Source organism: Acanthopagrus latus, chromosome 20 (assembly GCF_904848185.1).
Source record: "Acanthopagrus latus isolate v.2019 chromosome 20, fAcaLat1.1, whole genome shotgun sequence".
Classification (NCBI taxonomy): domain Eukaryota; kingdom Metazoa; phylum Chordata; class Actinopteri; order Spariformes; family Sparidae; genus Acanthopagrus; species Acanthopagrus latus.
In genome coordinates, this window is record NC_051058.1 from 4,537,332 (window position 1) to 4,557,679 (window position 20,348).

The 20,348-nt window shown below is 40.9% G+C and overlaps 2 protein-coding genes and 1 long non-coding RNA gene across 8 annotated transcripts in view; 1 reads left to right on the top strand and 2 right to left on the bottom strand.

The window, feature by feature from the left end:
* Positions 1-13,662, bottom strand: part of LOC119009727 (ras-associating and dilute domain-containing protein-like) — a 29,869-nt gene extending 16,207 nt beyond the window's left edge. The window contains exons 1-7 of one of the 2 annotated variants that reach the window (XM_037081263.1): positions 13,328-13,662; positions 12,103-12,294; positions 9,957-10,131; positions 7,691-7,923; positions 6,282-6,724; positions 1,378-1,695; positions 50-463 (exon numbers count right to left, since the gene is read on the bottom strand). In XM_037081263.1, coding sequence (XP_036937158.1) covers positions 50-463; positions 1,378-1,695; positions 6,282-6,724; positions 7,691-7,923; positions 9,957-10,131; positions 12,103-12,294; positions 13,328-13,340 — 1,788 coding nt within the window. In that variant the 5' untranslated portion in view covers positions 13,341-13,662. Of the gene's footprint in view, positions 1-49; positions 464-1,377; positions 1,696-6,281; positions 6,725-7,690; positions 7,924-9,956; positions 10,132-12,102; positions 12,300-13,327 lie in introns of both variants that reach the window. The other variant, XM_037081262.1, reaches the window with a different exon arrangement.
* Positions 13,663-17,073: 3,411 nt separating this feature from the next.
* On the bottom strand, positions 17,074-20,046 carry LOC119009597. The gene is made up of 3 exons (XR_005071770.1): positions 19,936-20,046; positions 17,973-18,014; positions 17,074-17,505 (listed from the first exon to the last, which is right to left on the bottom strand). It is a non-coding gene; the product is annotated as an uncharacterized LOC119009597 (long non-coding RNA).
* abcc3 (ATP-binding cassette, sub-family C (CFTR/MRP), member 3) overlaps positions 19,950-20,348 on the top strand; it is a 53,564-nt gene continuing 53,165 nt past the window's right edge. The window contains exon 1 of one of the 5 annotated variants that reach the window (XM_037081006.1): positions 19,950-20,234. In XM_037081006.1, coding sequence (XP_036936901.1) covers positions 20,199-20,234 — 36 coding nt within the window. In that variant the 5' untranslated portion in view covers positions 19,950-20,198. The remainder of the gene's footprint in view (positions 20,235-20,348) is intronic. The other 4 variants (XM_037081007.1, XR_005071769.1, XM_037081004.1 and 1 more) reach the window with 4 other exon arrangements.

The following is a 20,348-nucleotide window of genomic DNA, read 5'->3' on the forward strand; positions in this document are numbered from 1 at the left end:
TGGCATATCTAACTATTAGCAAGCAATGTTGTTTCTCCCCACGACTCACCCACATGGCACTCTGGACTCCACTTGCAATAAGCAGCAGCAGCCTGCGCATGTCTGAGGTATGAAGACATATGGACGAATACTGAAGGCACAGGCACAGCAAAAATGCAGCAGTCAGTGGCGGCCTGTCTTTGACGCGGCTACTTCCTGTGGCGACAATCTCTCTGACAACGCGACCCTCGTCCTCACTCCGATATCTCAGGGTCAGGCTGCGGCCGTCGGCTGATTTTAAAAAGGGAGAGACTCTGTTTTGGGACGGTTTGCTGCTGGATCCCTGGGGGTCAGAGCCGTTTGTGATGCAGGTGCTGCACAGGATCATTTCTCCAGCATGACTTGTTGCGGTGGCGGACGTGTGACGACCCAGCATCCAGGGGACAGCAGTCATGTTGGGCTCAGGAACAGCATTGTTCACTTCCTTTAATTTAAAGAAAGGAAAGCAAGAATCACAAAGTATGAGTTGCATGTATTTTTGTACGTTCTTACGGGAATTTAGGAATGAAAATCTGACTAGATTAGGGTGACCATTTTCGGCGACAGCTTTTGGTGACCTGTACCCGGATGGATCTGTCCCCATCCATCAAATGTCCTGATTGTTACGTTCAGATCGGAAAGGTCTGTCTGGTTTGTAGTGTTTTCTCTGCTATACTAGGTTTGTAAAGTCGGTGGTTGAATGTACATTTGTAAATAGATTATTCAAGTACTGTCCATAGGTATACATTTGAGTAACTTGTACTTCACTTGAGTATTTCCATTTTGTGAAACTTTAATATATACTTCAACTCAACTGCTTCTCAGAAACAAAGACTGCGTTTTCATTCCACTACATCTGTCTTTTACAGTTAAAATTACCATCAGATGATCAGTTTTTCCTCCCCATTCTGTCCATGTGTGTCCAGATGTGTTAATGGTGAATGTTGTATGATGTGCTTAGACAATTCTATTCCTTCTTAAGCTAAATAAACCCTTGGATTAGCTGGAAAATTCATGGTCAAAAATCTCAGAAACATCAATCTGACAGGGACCCTTATATCGAAACATCAGTACTCTCACTTTTCATACTTTCAGTAGCCTACTTTAAGTAGTACCTGCATCATAGTTTTATTATAGAAATGAACATGGTCAAAATACGTGAAACCAGAATTATCCCTGTTTTTACATTTCATAGATAATAACACTGGTAATTTTAATCATATACTGACAGTCATACTGAAAATTTGTCCCCGGTTTTGATTTCAGAAATCTGGTCATTTTATACTAGAAAGATTTTAAAAAAAACAAAAACAAAAAAAAAACCAGCAGATACTTTGCACATGTAAAATATGCTCTCACCTTATTGTCTCTTACTCTTTCCTTATGGGCCGGAGCTAAGGGATCCTTGAAGAGAAACAGGTAGTGCTGTCCAAGCCCGATGACATCACCAGGGTTAAGCTGCACCTCTTTGCTAAGCACTTCGCCGTTCCTCGTGACCAGAGCGTTCGGACAAGGGTGCAGCATGGTGGGGCCGCCAGCGCTGTGCCGATGGAAGCAGCAGTGTCTCGGACAGATGTCAGCGGCGAACAGGAGGATGTCAGGCTTCGAGCTATCTTCGTGATAACTTTCCCCACCAAACACACTGTTTGGCCCGGCAAGTAGGTAGATGACAAAGTCCTATGTGCAGAGAAAAGTGACAAGTTACAATACACTCTGCATCCACTGAGAGGATATTCTTTGTTCTTTGGTTTTCTATGGGTGTGTTCCTTTAAAGTTTCAAACTAGTCGGTGCAAGAGTAGAGTAGGCTTGTCAACTTAATCAATGTATCTCACACACACACACACACACACACACACACACACACACGCACACGCACACACACACACGCACACACACACACACACACACACACAAAAGCCATAATCAAAACTGCAAGCAGTGTGATGAAGGGATCCTCTCACCCCTGAGCGTTTTTGGAATTGGGACTGTTGACAGATTTGCTTCCACCATGTGACACTAGAGAAAGCGGACTTATTACTCACAATGGGAATTTCATATGAATGAATAATGATTTTTTTTTGTGGCACAGTGACTATACTTGTTAAATGACATGAAGAAGTGTTATGGGCGAGTCTCTGATCAAACATGAACTTTCGGAAAGATTGGACCATTTACACAGAAATGATAAGTACTTCCTGTTTCATGGTGAGTAATTCTTGCCACTGCATTGGCGCCCAATGAGAACTCTGAATTTTTTAGTATATAACGTCATGAAGGCCTTAAGGGTTTTCTCGTGAAATCTGAGGTGGATTTGGTCAACCTGCTAGCAGGGATAAATAGAAGTATAAATACATGTCATATCCATGTGTGAGGCAGATGTGGCCATCCGGCTTGAGCAGTATCTCACAGTTAAGAAATGAGAGAAAAATTAAAAATAGCAGACTTCTTGAGGTAGTGGGTCTCCCTAAGCCTGATGCATTATGTCCTGCATCACAGTGTGTAGTGTTCCTGATGTGTGTTCTCATCAGCTTGTGTTGAGTGTTTCATCACTTGTAACTTGTATCAAATTGAGATGATTTGGTTTTCATTGCCGCTCCTGTCCTATGTTAGAAACCAAAAGTAACTGCTGACTTATTAATTAAAATCTAGACCATGGGCTTTTCTAAAACTTAAGTATTTTATTACCTAAATCTAAACTAGTAATTTATTTCCTTAACCTAACCAAGTATCCTTATTGCCTAAACCTAACCAAACTGTGTCTGAAAAATATTCTTTTAAATGGCTGAAAACAATTAACTCAACCTCCAAAATGTATTTGGTAGGTGAGTTAATTGTTTGTATGATGTATGTAAAATACATCTCATAAAACCACCTGAATGGTCTTACAAGGCAGAATATCACCTACCATGCACACAGGGGATTGTTTTGTAGTATAGGGAGTAGTTTAATTCTGTGGTACTTCTACCACAGCCTAGTGCAAGTTTTAAATAAATAATTATTTTTTTTTTTTTAACTATTATTATACATTATGGGCAGAAGTGCAGTCAGATGTCTGGCAAGAAATAAAACACACGTATATTTTCAATACCTTATCCATGTATAGGGAAAACAAGATTGCACTAATCGTTAAAAACTAATCATATACAATTGTATACAAGCTGTTTGTATTATCATATTGATAATCAAAATTTACTTTTAATCATTTAATCATAAATATAACGCTTTCCTATAGTACTTGAATGCTGAAGTGACCTTCCTAAAACATGAAAATGTCAAATGTTGCCCCAAGCTCAAATGACGTTGAGACACCTGTTCAAAACCTAGTGATGAATTATCACAAACTAAAAAAAAAAAAAATCTTAAAACTGTTGTATCAGGGTTATATTCCTTCATAACACTCACAGTCATAAAAGGGTGTCTCTTGGAATAACCTCTAAAACTGTAAATAATTAAAGTATTATTTGGGTGTAATCAACCTTTAAACTATAAAAGAAAGAGTCAAAGTTTTACTTAGGTGGAATCATCCATTAAAACTTTAAATAATCAATCAGAAAGTAGTATTTGATTGGAATAAACTATAACCAAAATCATGAATGTATGGTCCTGACACTGCAGTCCTGAAAGTGCAGCCTCCATTACTGCAGAAATGTAGTATTGATCTTATGTGAAGAAGTCCATTGTTCCCATTACTCTGCTTTATGGGAGACATTACTCAAGTCACCATCCCAACGGAATACAGAAACCCACAACTCATTTTTCTCACTATCGCCAAGGGTATCAGCTTTCAAAAGTGAAAATCCCCCAAATCTGGCAGCATCTCCTACGGGATCAACTCACTTGAGAAAACACATTTCAACCAAAAGAATGACAGTGTACAGGATAGTATCAGAAACAAATGTTCAGACTTTCATGATACCTGGAATACATTCAAAATTCACCTTAACTTCAAACCCAAACCAAAGTATTGTACATGAACCCAGGTCACCCCCGTGACACACCACAATACTCTACATTCTTCATTCAAACCAAGTAGAAGTGTTAGTGTTGTTATTAGCAGTGCTTCATTTTTACTAATGATGTATATGCAATTGTATGTATGGGGAATTCAAGAAAATCAGGCATACTTATACATACTGGATTGCAGATCTGGCGAGCTTGAGATGTGGTTAAGCAGTTACAGTGGGGTTTTATGGAGCCATGTTTATTTACTGATTGGCATTCAGTTTGAGATTTGACAAAAAAAAATGTAATTAAAATGAACTCCCCTCAACCAGTTAGAATAGTACTGCAGCAATATGATACAAAGTATGTAACAATATACATTGTAAAGTGTGTAAACCTGCATTGTGAGTGATTTTACTTTTAACATGAACATTTTGCTAATGACAATTACACATATGCTAAAATAAAGTTGGAAAAATTTATTTGCCATAGAATATTGTTAAATTGTGCATTTGATACGTGACGTTACTAAAGGAATTAAATTCTTCGGTCACTACTACAGGCGTATCAATCCATTTTTGATGGATCACCTACTATGCACCTGTGTCTTATGGTCTTAAAACTCATGCAGTTCTGCTTGGGACAGTGTAGAGTATTTGAGATTCAATATGACACACAGACATTTATTACTTCTTCCACCAGCCACATAAATAACAGTGTCTCTTAGTTTAATCCGTCTGATCATGTGGAGGTCTTGTAGTCTTGATCCCGGCCTGATTAAGCAACCAAAGTTACATTAATCGCTAGGAGCAGCGAGCATAATATGCAGGGATTTGGCCTATTATGTTCGACAGTCCCCTTACTGAATAAATTCACAGATAAACTCTGTAAAGCTTGTTCTGGGTCTTTTGAGGGAACAACTGTGACGCAGAGTCAAAATCACAGCGGTGTTTTGAGGATTAGCCTCCAGTGTGCGGCAGTTAAAACGAGCATGTGTAATCAGCCAGGAAGCAGTGCCAGGCCTGCCTTTTTCTGTTTCCTGATCAGTGTTTTGACACACACTTTTTCTACGCAATGCTGACGTCCTTCAAACGATTATCCCCTCTGACCTTCTCTTTAAACTGAGGAAAACATGCTGTTGGAGCTGCAACTCTGATTTTCTTTCTCCTAGAATTTACAGGGCATAATGCAATGCTTTTTTTACCGCTTATCAGTTTTAAGCCATTTGGTAAAGATTTGTAAAAATCAGCCTGCATGGATGTGAGTAACTCGTGTGAGAGGTGGCAGCATCCTTGCCAGTTGGCTGGCCATGTGGAGGACATGGACACAAAGAAACAGCATTGCTCTTAGCATCTGAATGGATCCCTGTCTGACCGCTCAGCATGTTTGTATTTTGAAAGGCTTTTCGTATAAGAAATATTTAATGTTCAAACGCTCAGGAAATGTGTGGCCGGGGTTTGCTGGTGTGATAGCCTGAGCTGTGATAGCATCCAGTGGTATGCTCTTCTTGCTCGTACCTTCCATCCATCCAAACTAATGTGTAGCTGGTTGACAACCTCCTTGGCCCTGAAAGCAATATTCAGTTACTACTGTTGGTAGTAAACTGGTTTGCATGTTCAACATGCTACTCTGAGTTTTTAAAGGATTACGACACAGTTTCCATTTAATAGCCAGGCCTCTATATGACTTACAATAAAGATGATCAGTGAGAAGACTGGCTATTCATATATGGTTAGCCTGCACTAACGTCGCTGGGGTCCAATTCCTCTCAAAATGAGACTAAATGATTTTACGCCATGCAGACAAGAAGAGCCTGTGTTACCTTTTTACAAGGAACATTTTTGCAGTAAGAAGTAAGTGAAATGAAAAGGAAGCAACAGGAGTTTTAGGTCTGGGAGACTCTTTTTTGGGAGAATTTTTGACAGGCGACATGAAAACACTTCAAAACCGATCCTGAATTCAAAATGTGACATGTGACAAAACATGACATGAATAAAAGCTTCAAAACCTCGTCCTCTCCCTGAGTCACATGTATTTTCATCAGCAGGGGTTGTCGGTTCACAAAGTAGACAGCCTGTTTCCTGATACCATACGACAGGAATTACATACTGTGTCTTTTTTCAACACTGTTAACGTTTGCTTCTCCCATTTTAGGTAACACACGCAACAAAAAAGTAAGACTGGTGATTGGGTGTTTCTTGCTGACATCTACCTAGAAGATTTCATGTGCACATGCCTGCACTGTCAACGTTTTATGAAAGAAGCAAATCATTTCTAACATGGTTTTAACTGTACTAGGTGTGTGTCTTGAATGAGATACCTGTGCGAGGCTGCAGCCCTGCAGCAACAGCAGGTACGGGCAGTCCTGAGGAGGGTGAATGGAGTACTGTGTGGTGTTGTCATCGCTGCTCTCCGTCTCCTCCCTCTCTGACTCCTCTCCTTCCCGCTTGCCCCTCGGCCTCGGCGGACAGAGGGTCTCTGTTTTGGCGGGCAGCCCACCGTCCCCCTCGGAGGGAACCGCGGGGCCGTGAATGTGATTCTGATCCGGGCTCGTTTTTGGGTGCGCTAAAGTTTGACTCTCGCTTTCATCCTCGTGACATTTCTCATGAACTGTGTCCTGTATAGTCACCGCGTCAGAATCTAAGAGGTCCATCTCGCTTTTGCTCCTCCACAGCTTGTGGCTTCGGCCCATGGTCCTCTCAATAAGAGTGGAGGTCACTCTAGAGCGGCTCTTCTGCAGCTTTCGAGCCTGGGCATTGATACCTAAACGGGGTAAAAACAAACAACACCATTGGGAATTAGACTGAACAAGTGTGTTTAAACGTGTGAAAACTGAGCTGCTTTATAATTACGTTAAGTACGTGGGTAATGTAATGGAATGTAGTGATAGGGCAACACCCTTTTTTTTTTTTTTTTTTCCTGAAGCGAGCTGAGATGTGTGTGTGTGCCTGTGTGTGTTCGCTCATTTGTACGTTGTCTGTTTATGCCAGAGTCAACACTGAGAAGCCCCGTTCAGGAAACAGACCTCAGTGGAAAGAAAGACAGAGCTCATGGAAATGAAAAAAAAAAAAAAAAAAAAAAAGTTCACCCATGAGCAGGCATCCACAGGCTGACACTGATACTGTAGAAGCCTATCACAAGCGGCCTCATTCATAAAAGCAGAACACAAAACAGGACGCACGCTCACACCATGACCACAGCTGTGTCAACCACGGCTCCAGAAATGACAGAGAGCGGTCCGCCCGGGACATTTACACCTCCATAAAATGTTTGTTTTTCACCATCTATGGACAGTTCTGGGTATTTTTTCCGAAGCATCGCGCATTGTAAATATCAGGGGGATTCAGCAGTCTGCTGTGTTAAGCTGTGTGTTTTCTTAGCATCATATTAAAAAACATCAAAAGGGGTGTGTCACTGCAAGAAGCTGTCATAAAATGTCAAGCTCCTTTCAATAATTTGCAACAGAAATTTTAAAAGAAAGAGAAAAAGAGAAATCGCAGACCTATTAAAATCAAGTTTGGTCTGTGTGGCTTGGAGGATTTCACTGGAAAAAGAGCACGCCAACTAATTACATTTTCACTGGGAGAACTCTAAAACTGGATTTAATACGGACATAAATGGTAGAAACTTGTATTCTAAGACACGCAGACACCCTCAGTTAGGATGTGGCACGATGAGAAAGGGTCAGTCCCTTAGGAAGCACCCCGAGGCGACAGTCACACACCGTACCAGCAGTGATGGTGTCTTTGTCTTTGGATGTCTTCTCCTCCACCAAACTTCTCCTCAGGATTTCAAACCGCCTTGCCAGGCCTTCTCTGGGTTTCCATAGTGACTGAAGGAGGAGGGGCTTCTCATTGTCGCCCACGACTCTGAACCCCTCTGTCCTCCACTGATGGTTGTCAGTGGAGCCAATGGTGTCACAGAGAACGTAGGACTCTGCCTCGTCCTTGCTCAAGCCATACCTGTAAGATATGAATATAATCATGAAAATGACAAAACTAACCGATTCAGCATTTGTTTTCTAACTTATTGGTTTGTTGCATTGTAAACCACCAGTAATGAAAGCCCCTACTCTATTTAAAGCCCTTATGTTGATAGCCTATCAGACAACCACTTGACAAGCCACAACTTTTCCACACTCACAAAACATCCGACCTACTGTTATTCAGCTGATTCACTTGACAGCAACACAGACATAACCAATTTTCCCTAACTGTCTCCCTGTCTTCCTACACACACTAGTAAAAAAAAAAGCAAAGAAACAAAAAAACAGGTCACTGAGGTTGTTTGGGAGAAAAATAATTGTCACTGTAATTGCTAAGCTACAAGCATTAGCACACACCCCATGTGAAGTGGGATGCATCGAGGGAGTAAGTAAAATCGTTTCTAATAATTTTGGGATCTCTGTGCCTTATAAAAACTTCGATTACAACAGACAAACTGTATGGAGCCCTTTTCGGTTTCTCATTTCTTTAATGTTTTCAAACAGGTCACCATCTACTGTTGCTGTTAAGGAGACGGCTGCAGAGCTGCAAAATCATGTGAAGGTCCAGAAATGTTTCTTGGACTATGAAACTTCACTATTCCTTCAGCATGGGGGTCAGTAGACAGTGACTGAATTTCGTTTTTTAAGTGAAGTGATCATTTAAACATATGGTATTATTTTAAATATTTTGAAAGGAGCTTTAATTGCAGTACTGCAGAGGGGCTTTGCTCAGTTTAATACAGTCAGGGTGTTTTATTGCTACACGTTCTAGTTAGGCCCGTATGACTCGTAAATACTGTTTCAAAATTTTATACTAGAAATGTGCATATTTGCACATCCAGAAGAATTTGCTGTCATTTTGGAGTATTTTTTTCTGGACTCAATACAAATGTTAGTCAAATATTCACACTATTTCAAGCTGTAGTTTGGTGTCAACCAACTTCTTGGAGCTCTTTATCAGTAATGTTCTCCACTTGGTTAACCGGCTGATCTCTAGATTTGTCAGACTGCCACTTGGTGCTTGGTAGGTAGTGTACAGCAGATTTGTTGGAAGTTTTTTTTTACCCCAACAGAAGAAAACTGGTTGCTACAGAGTTGGGAATGGTGAGAGTGAACCAGAAGAGTAAAGCTGCTGGCCTTAAAACCAATAAAATGAGCTAAAACACTCACAGCTCACAGCTAAAGGCAAAAGGTCAGGAAATCATTTGTCACTAAATTCTATATGCAGCTCCTCTCATATTAGTTATTTGATTGATTTTCAATTTATATGTTGATCAGAGCAGCTTTAAAATAGAGACATTTAGATCTGATTACTTAGAGGGTTGTAGCCAGTTTTTCAAAATAAGTGACACCTTATTATGGATATTCCATTAAACCTGCAAGCAGAACTGCAGAATCATAATGTGCTTAATGTATTTACAAACCCATTACTATATAAACGATTTAGTAGTGATATGGTTAAATGTCACAGTAGTGTACATTTTCACTGAGAGAAAAAGAAAAGTGATTTAGTCTTTCCTCTATGGGCTGAATACCGCTTGTATTAATCATTCCATTATGTGTTTGGCTGAAACATAAGCACAGACTGACCAACATTCACTCTCCAGAGAGGCTGCCTTAGAGTCCTGGCCAACACTGGCTTACTTTCACACAAGTCTGCTGTTCGCTTTGGACCTTTTCAGAACTACTAAATGAACTATATGGCACACTGTGTGCACTATAACACAATTATATTTAACAAAACAGCCGGGTCCAGTTGACGTTCATCTGAAGCATACTAATCACAGCAACATGAACACGCTCTCCTTTTATCACCTGCCAACGTTTGGTGGATCGAGGGCCGTTTTTATGTACTGCTTTTATATACAAATTATGTTGCACAAAGGTATATTACAGCACAGCAAGCATGTGGATGGACACAGTATAACTCACTCTCAACCCACATACAAAGCATACACATATGGTAGACAGACATGCAAACACATATGCACAGATTACGCATGCCCTTACCGGTCAAGGGCCTCTTTGACTAGCTCTTTTGCACTTGAGTGTGTGGTGGCCAAGACGCTCTTATAGTGAGCTCCCTCACAGATTTCATTGCCAAAGATCTTCAGGATGCCTGGAGCGGTCATCTGGTTAGACAGCTCCGAGGGGTCGTCCTCTCTTAAGACATCTGCAGAGATCACTGCATGACATGAAAAGAAAGAAGTGTCAATGATGGGTCTCGGCTGTGGTTCATAGGCATCATGGCAGATTGACATTTACCATAAAACCAATAGGAAAGATAATGACACAAAAAGTAAGGAAATTTGTGTTTGTGATTATTTCTTTGTTGTAACAATGCTTCTTGGCAGTAAATCTTATACCATTGGAAAGCCTGTTTATTTCACTTTTAAATGTTACCATATTGTGGCTGTGTATAGTTCCTCCACATGCTACTGAGGCTCCTGTTTGTCAAATTAATAAGTTGACAAATTGCCAATATGTCTTGTTTTTTCAGACTTCAATCATTCAATCCATCAAACAAGAGTCAATGGCAGAATATGATGTTTGGCAGAAAAGATTTGGCAAATCTTTCATGGGCACAACCCACATACTCAGCTCTGCTGCTCATACTACAAATGCATGTTCCTCACAAATATAGTACCATTTAAAGGGAAATAAAGAGGCTTTCCAACCATATAAAATGTATTGCCCAGAAGCATTGTTACAACAAAGAAATAATCTGCCAAATACAAATTTCCTTACTTTTTGTGCTATGTTACCTACATAAATTGTAGGCATCTTCTAAGTGCACTATTTTGTATTAGTGTTGTCAGAAATATGAACAAACACTGCACCTTCTCACTCTTTCTTCTCTCTGATAGTAAGTTGACACATACACCGCTGCACCTATATAGGAATGCCTCCTTCCACTCTCCGAATAATGGTTAGTAAATTAACTTAAATGTTGTTGTAACAAACAACAACAAACAGGAAGAATAATTTTTATTTGATCGCATATCATACACTGTATAACACAGTGAAACTGGTAAGTATAGTATGGGGTTTTAACCCATCCTGAGAAAGCACGGGGCACGGGTTAACCCTCAGACGAACTCTTGATCTTAGCCAGTGCCTTTGGTCAAGGGTGCTGACTTGAATATCAACCTGTTTGTGCATGTTTTGATGGTGAGGGAAACCCGGAGTACCCAGAGGAAACCCGCACAAGCATTGGGAGAACATGCAAAGTAAGGCCCTGCCCCAGTGAGATTCAAAAGGAGGACCTTCTTGCTGTGACTGCACCACCATGCTGTACACAAGCATTACTGTGACTTTCATTAAAAAAACAAATAAAAATGTTATGCCCTGTTGAACATGGAATTGACTGTTCTTTTATACTTTCAGGGTATAGTATTGTAGTTTGAAATTCCAGCACTGTGACAACAGTGTTTTGTAAATGATGAGCCAATGGTGCATTTATATTAACAGGAACTAATGGAAGATGTGTGCTGACTGATGCCAGTTGAGCTGGTTCCTAATGGTATTTAATAGGTAATGATAGGTATTTATATTTGAATTTGTACTTTGTACATTCAATTTTCTAGAGTAAAAGTACTAAATAGTCAAACAGTTTGCACTATTAAATACTGCCTCATGTCTTAGTAAGGCTTTGTTTACCCTATAATCAAAGCCCCCTTTCAGCAATGTATTATTGTGGTTAAAATAATGTTGGCCTACTCACAAGCGACTGATTTTAAAGTGAATGGTCACTATTGAAGTAGCAAAGACTGAAATACCCTTGCTTTTAGATTGTCTCAAGCTCCAAAAATGCTGGATCTGACATTTCCCAGATTGCAACCTAACATATTTCTGTTGTCTTGTTAAAAGCATCATGTCAATAGCCATGTCCACACTTGATAATGCAGTATTAATTAAATATATGACCCAAACTGATGTTGTCTCAGACAGCTAATCCAGAGCCACAGAAGATTATACAACTTTTCAGTGTTTTTCACAGCCGGCTCACTGTGACTTGTCAGCTGACCTTTGTAGCAAAAATGTATCGATGATAACATGCTACATGCAGCAACAGCGGCCTTATATCCATATCTTCCAATGACAACACAATTCAAGACCAAACATGCAGGGAAAATGTAAAGTATTCGCGACATACTGCTTCCCTTCCTGGCTTGGATGGACAGTGAGGACCTGATGCCCGCCGTCAGTGACATGGAGCCTGAGCTGGGGCCACGGAGAAAGCCACCTGAGAGTCGGCTGGTATGGCGACGGACAGAGCTCTTGCTGGGCGCTCTAACCGCCTTGCCCTCGGCTGACCTGCTGGTGGATGAACGGTCGCTGGACGAAGCTGATCTGACGAGCAGAGGAGAAGGATGGGTCCTTGGGGAGAATTGCAAAAGACACGCTGAATCCCTAGCAGCTGATCTGTGCCTTCATCTCTGACTGTGATCAGTCATCGAAGGAAGGCAGGGTGGTTCCGGATGGGACCAAGCAGAGTTTTGTCACCATCGAGTTAAGAAAAGGATGGGGGAAGGAGAGGGAAGTGGTTCAAAAATGACAGAAAATGAAGGAGCAGAACGATATGCAAGAGAGAACAACAGGAAATAGCAGCTCAGAATTTAAACTAAATTTTTAAAAATCTATTTGTATAACACTTTTTACAGACAAGACTAGAGAGAAGCATGCACCACAGCTAAAATATAACAGTGACAAGAAAAAAAGAAAGCATTACTTAACACTAGTAGCACAACATGTACAAGAAACATTAAGACAAAATATGAGGCGTATGAGGCCGTAAAGCTATCCTCCAGAAGTTCCATCACATTGCAGAGTGCTACATACATGTCTGTCCACAGCACAATGCCGCCCGGTCTCAGTCACCATGCCTCCCTCAGCTCCATCAGTACATTAGTGTAATAATGAGGCGTTGTTTCACATCTGATCAAGCCTGTAATCTTCTTAACACTGGGGTCCAAAGGTCCTCTGCGGTTACACCAGTCGGATGAAAAGATTTATCATGACTAATATAAGCGAAATAGTTGAATTCAGTGGTGGAACCACAAAAAAGTTCCATAATGGAAGATGAGGGAGTGCGTGTCAGTATTTTCACTGCATGTTATGGGCAAAAAATACATGACTTTAATTGTGCTTTTCGTGAATTTCTCTCTCTTGAGCATCTCCCCTCAATCATCCTGAGGTACCTTCAGAATAGAAGTGGAAGACTGGGATTTCTCAACTCATTTATTAAGAGCATGTGAGAGACATGATAGAAAGAGAAAGCAACAAAAGGACATTTGGACTGCACAGCCATCTCCACCCATATAGAACTGATTCGTACCCAGAGTCAAAGCAGCGTGCGCCTAACAGTCATTCATACTCACTGCTGAGAGCCATCGCTCGTCTTCCTCCGCAGCCTCACAAACCGTCTCTTCGGTGAAGCTGCAGGTAGAGCCGGTGGCCTCGGTGGAAGACAGCGCAAGTCCTCGGAGGAAACTCTGAACTGATTCATTCCCGTTCCTGCGCGAGTTCAGCTGTCGCGGATCAATTTCAGTCCCTCAGTCTTCATTCAGCGCTCTGCTGTCATGTCTCACCACCAGCCAGTGATGTGTGCAGCATAAAACTGAGCGTGTCAGGGAGCGGGCCAGTCCGAGTCCTGTTTATGACACAGTGTAAGTGACTGCTGCGTGCGGGTGAGGCCGATCGTTTCAAATTGAGAGCGAACCCGCTCTCCAGATGTGCTCCGACAGCGCAAATGCCTGGAGATGCCAAGCGCGCACACCCGCCCACCCTTCACTGAAACTTTCAAAATAAAACGTTGTGTTTTGCGTTAAGTGTTAGAAGTTTGAATTCACTCATAAAGAACATGTATATAGTGGAAGCCTCCAGTTTCAATGATTTCTACAGCTCGGATTTGTGATGAATGTATGGAAGACATCCTGCCTTGTTACAAAAAAAAAAAACAAAAAAAAAACATTTATGAAGATTTGTTCAATAATGAATGTCTTATAGGTCTTAAATGTGACCAAATCTGCTGGTTCTAGATTATACACACATCTTGAAGGATACATGTTGGTGATTATAGAAAGTTCTGTGAATCAGATTTGCTCTGTAGCACGGCTTCTTCACTTCTTCTGAGGGATTCTGGTTGATAACGGCTGATGAATATTCTGGGTCCATTCTGATAAGGTTTGTTTGATACACCAATTAGACTCAGTCACAGACTCTACAATGGGACAATCTAGAGCTCAGCATTGATCTGAAAGAGCACAGTATTGATTTGAATGAGACAGGAAAGTCACTTGGAGTCATTTCAGAACAGTTACAGGCCCTGAGATCAACTGTACAAACAGCTGCAGTTATACAGTGCATGGCCCAGTTGCCACGATCAAGGAGAAAACTGAAGTCACCTGCAGCTGAGAGAAAATTGCAGCAATACTGCTTTTGTTTGCACTTCGTTGAAGCCCTTTTTGTTGATACGTTGACTTTTGTCCTTGTAAATTGTTTTTGGTTTGCCTGAACTCTTGATTTTTGTGTTTCATTCAGATGTGTTTAAATAAAGTTTGCTGTTTGTTCCCCAATCCTGCCTTCTGTGTACTGAGTGCACTTGGGTCTTCACCTTGATTGACAAAGTGTGACCCTCTGGCTGAATTTTTAACCACTCCTCTTGACAGAATTGGTACATTTTTATTGAACTTGCTTGCTTCCTGGCATGGACTTGTTTCTTCGGCACAGTCCGCATGATTTTGATGGGGGTTCAAGTCAAGACATTGGGAAGTGTGTTTGGGATAATGGCGGCAAAACTTGTTTTTTGTTAATGACCAGAGTTTCCTCTAGAAGGCTTTGCTTTGTTCATGTGATCACTGGCAAACTTCAGTCAAGCATTAAGATGCCTCGTCTGGAGCAACGGCTGGTTTCTTCCATCTTTTTTCTCAATATGGGAATTTTTTTTTTTACACACTCGAATCAAGGGTCTATAATGACAGTGGATGTTGTCCCACTAAGGCAATGTGATTGATTTTGGATTACATAAATAAAATTGATTTGATTCTTTCTTGCACAGCAGCCCATAAAAATGCAAAACAAGCTTGACTGTGGACACTAACATCTGTCTTCCTGCAGATTCTAATTCATCGTGGACCTGCCTTTTACTGGTTTTCGGTCTCTTGACCACCCTGTCCAGTTTTCCCTAAGCAGACCCAGCAGAAAAGACCTACAGTTGGATCTCAAAAAATGTTAATATCATGAAGAAGTACATTTTTCCAAAAAGTCAAACATCTCATATATTCTAGATTTATTACACAAAGTGAAATATTTCAAGGCTTATGGCTTACAGCTCGTGAAACAAAAATGTAGTATCCCTATCTATAGAATATTTCGTAAGGATTTGCAATACAGCAATGTAGGCCTACTGAAAAGTTCTGGATAATGTCATATTGGCCAAATGAGTGTAAAAGATATATAGAACAAAATAATGTTAAGGTGCACAGTGATGAAAATGAAGCCTGATGACATCATTAGGTGTTGACTAGCTTGACTTGAGAAAGCGCCCTCAGGACAAATTATATAACTAATAAGTAATATATTCTCTTTATGAGTAAAACGAACTTGAATTGAAGTTGAAATTAACTGTGAGGACGTACTATAATTTGTTTCGTAGGCTTTGAAATTATATTTCAAATATACTGCTACTCTTACTTCTAAGATGTAGTTGATAATGAATGCCAATGATAAACATTATCATGGTTGTAATGCCACATATATGTATCAGTTATTCCTACTGTAGTTTACCACTAGATGGTGTGCTCAGCCCTGGGAACTCCCAGTGTGACCCACTGTGGGGTTTACAAGAGATAATCTGTTTGTTTTCATTAACAGCAGGAACAATTAAATACAAGGAGCACATCAGATGATAATGTTAAATGAACAACAATGCATATTTGTAATTGTAAATGCAGCTTTTCATTTCTTTTGTCATATTCACAAAGGGAGTGTTTTCCGGTGAAAGCATTATCATGGTTCCCCTGGACTTCAGTGAGTTATAACTTTAAAATGTCAAACATTATTTAGTAGCAAGACTTATTTGAGCACAGTTTTGGCTGTCCTGTATAAATCAGACACAAGCCAGTGAACCAGTGGGAAAGCCTTCCTGGCCTTCATGGAGAGATAAATGGGCTTGCAGGTCTAAGGGTGGAGCCTCACTTTATAGGCCCTACATGGATACCTGATGGCTTGTGACAGCTCCGGCAGTTTAAATACAACAGAGGTACTTCTCTTACATGTCAGTTTGCACTCTGCAGGTCCTCTGCAGGCTGGCTTCGTTCACCTGCACTGTATCAGAAAGGCATCCCACTAATCAAGGACACAGATGCATCTGCTTGCAGGCCAAGGTCAGTTCTTCTTGGAACGTAGGAAGAGAACAGAAGGGCTTAACGTCCGGTAATCAGATCCCCTGTTGGACAAGGAGGAGACTTAACAAAGTCTTATGGCTGAGTGTCTTTACAGCCCAAAGAGCAGGAGTTCCAGCACAATAAGTTTGAAGTCATTGCTGTTTAGGTTTACTGAGCAAAAAGAAATTCCTACTGCTATTAGCCCATCAACTGTCAGCAAGACACATCAACTATTTTACATTACAAACCAAAACCAAACTCTCTCCCCTATGATTTGACCTGAATTGGCTCAATTACAAGTTTGCCAGGATGCCTTTGGTATTTGGACTTATATATTCATCCTAAATATATACAATGAAAACATGTTTTATGTAATATCAGACTGCAGATTTGACCAGGCAGTGTGTGTGTAGGCAACAGGTTTCAGTAAGGCTTTAAGCTGTGCTCAGAACTAACTACAGTGAAACTTAAGTTATTCAACCACAGCTGAAGACAGAAATGCTTATAACTTTCTCTAACTGCTTCACTTAAAGTGGGGGGAAAATCATCATGTCATAGAAAAGGGTGAGACTAACCAATCCTTCAAATAAAGCAGCGATTCCCACACTTCAACAATCTTTCCTGGTGGCCAAAAATAGGGTTGCATTTTTACACAAAACTCACAGAAATATGTGTAATTGACAGAAAAAGAGAACTTAAGAACAGAGCCACACAAAAGGGGGGAAAGGATAAAGCTTTATTTGCCCGAAAAGACCAGCAATAACCAAGTTCACGCTAACACAAGCAATCCTAATCAAATTTGGATTTAATTACTCATAAAAACAAAAAAACATCCCTGACAGACAAGTATCAGATATTGAGCCCTAATAACCCTTGCAAATGAATCATACTAGAAAATATAAAAATGTTTGCTAAGAAAACATATCTTGCTTGCTTTCAGTTTTGGGTAAATATTTAACCAACAGTAACAGTGGAAAAAAATAAACATAAAACACACACTTCTAGGATAAATTTCTGTTTCCTGGTGTCCAGGCAGTGAAGTCCAACTAGCAGGAAAAGGAAACGGCCAACAGAGCGTCGAGGCTGACAAGCGGCAGATTACACACGTGGATTTGTTGTTGCATAGAGTAGAAAATGCTGCGGCCACAAATCCGGCAAGGCAACCCCCAGTGCTGTCTCGGAAGAGGAGTAAGGTCAAGCCCTTTTATTGTCCATATCATAATAGCTCAGACTGCTTCCTCAGTAAGTGCCAAGCAAGATTTAACACCAAAATGCAAATCATAAAATGAATCTCTACGCCCATTACATTTTGCTTATTTTTTTGCGAAAACCTAACTTATCACTACAAGAAACTTCAGACTCATTAAATACATATTCAAACATCACTAATGACTCCATTAGCTGGCATAAATCCTCCTTCCTCCCACTACAAACAACATGGATGTGGAAGCCCACACACCACCTATCCCTTCAAGCGCAATTCACATCACATATCTTGGCATTAATATCTCCCCCAAGCTGTCAGAGCTGTTCGGCCTCAACTTCACCCCACTACTTAAAACAATATCCGACAACCTCCTCCGCTGCATGACCCTTCAAGTCTCCTTTCTGTCTTTACTATGACCCCAAGCCAACTCACCAGCTCTTGGTTCCAATCTCTGGATTCAGTCATCACTCAATTCTATTGGAAAACAAGACAGCATGAATCAAACTAACATCTACAAAAAACAAATCCCCAAGGAGGACTTGCAGCACCAAACTTGCATCAATACTTTCTGGCTGATAAACTTCAATATGTATTCTAGTGCATTTTTAAATATTGGATCCTCGTTTGTAATTTATTTAAGCTGTACACAAAGCAGCGACGATGGCTATATTCATGCTACCTAGATCTTATAATATCAAACAATACTTATTTGTATTTTTTATTTTCCCACCTTTATTCCCTTTTATTTTATTTTGCCTGTCTACTAGTCACAATTTGAAGGATGATGGTCACAACAACAATAACAATACTGATAATAGTGTATTTATACATATATCTTTATATGGTCAGTGTAGTATCATATATACTATATGATAGTGTATATAGTGTATAGTATTTGGTATATTTCTTACTGTATACATTTTATGTATGTTTTTTGACTCCTTTATTTAGAGGTTGTTTTCTTAGGTTTTATGTTTTGTCATAACTAAAGGCTTTACTGTTGTTTTTATTGTTGCTATCGTTGCTGTTATCATTGTTGTTATCATTGTTATTCCCTTCATCACTACCCCACCACCACAAATACATATTCACTGGTGGTGGCTGATCTCAGCAGCAGGAACACAATTTGGGGCACTCTGGTGGTTCTCTCTGGAACAGGCAGCAGGCAGCTTACTTTTCCATTAAACCAACGCCAAACAAAAAGAAAATACCATGTCCATCGAGACTGTCACACTACCCCCCTCCCTAGGGTATGGTGGCAAACTTTTGAGCAGAATGCTGCTTGTTAACAGCGTTCAACACAGTCTCACTGTGAAGCTGAAGGAAAACACGCTGCAACTGGATAATAGACTTCCACACAAACAGACCCGAGAGAGTTTGGATTGCTCTACATTAGTGCTCAACACCAGCTGCCCCCAGGGCTGTGTGTTCACCCCCCGCCTGTTCACACTGTACCCCCATGACTGCGCTTCCAGACATCAAGAGAACTCTATTGTAAAATATGTGCATCACACCGCCATCACCTGCCACATCATTAACAACACTGAGAGTTCATCTACTGCATCGACTGAGTTTCATCACATCACCAATGCCTCGTCAAGATGTTTAAAAAAAAAAGCGATTTAGACATTGTTTAAAAATGACATTTAATTCACCTTGTACCTTGTACTTGTATCAAGTTCATGTTCATTCACATAAATTGATACTTAGGTTAAGAAATGGAGAGTTTTTGCTTTTATTAAAGATGGATAATTTATTAAGCATGGATCAGAATAATAGTTGTTATGAATATTCTTTTATACACAGAAACACGCTACAACGCTTCTCCCCCGGCTAAATAAGCAATTTGATCGCAGACGGGTCAGACTGATCACTATCGAAGGCAAACTAGAAAGATCGTCCAGTCTGTAGCTGTGCTCGGTATCTTGTACCTGTGATGCCCACAGCTGATCAGAGAGAACTGACTCTACCTTCAAAAGGAAGGAGGACGTTTCACGTTATTACAATGTAAGTTATCCCATTTAAACGTGAAACCTTTCATGTTATAACAAAAACATTTCACGTTCTTATCATGTGATGGTGTAGTCAATACACCTCTGTAAGAAGGGATGGGACTTTGCTTCTCTGGTGACCCTTACTGCATCTAGCCTGATTGAGGACCACCTTAGAAGTGACATATTACTATCTGCACGTGATATGACTCAGCAGCAAACTGCTGAGTCATGGTGTCAGAGAGAGACAGACAGAGAGAGAGACAGAGACAGAGAGAGAGAGAGAGAGAGAGAGAGCGAGAGAGAGAGAGAGAGAGAGAGAGGTGGGGCTTTGTAAACGGATGCCCCGCCCTGCCATCGCGACAGCCTCCCGTAGAAATAATTCCCCTTCTGCTGTAACTTACTTTGCAATTCGTTTTGTTTTTTTCAACAGAGCGGAAGGAGCGGAGCGTTTCCTGCAGCTTGACGGTCCACGCTTGGCGGCGGACACGGAGACCCGAGGCGCCGACAGCAACGCATACCTGTCTGTGTGGCATGTGACCGTCGGCGAGCGTGTTTTTCTTGCGGAAAGGGGGATTCGGAGAAGTGGCCCGGCCAGAGAAGGACTCGACCTGTAGAGAAGACACACAGCGACCCGGTGGTTTCCCGCTGTTCCGCCGCGACGGAGATGGAGAAGCTGTGCGGACCGGAGCTCCCCTTCTGGGTGAGTACGTCACCCATCGCCGGTGTCGATCCGGTGTTTTTTTTTTTGTCATGACTTGCTGCCGTGTATGTCACAAGATCTCCCGTGGCCTTGTGTGTACTTCGCGTACTACCT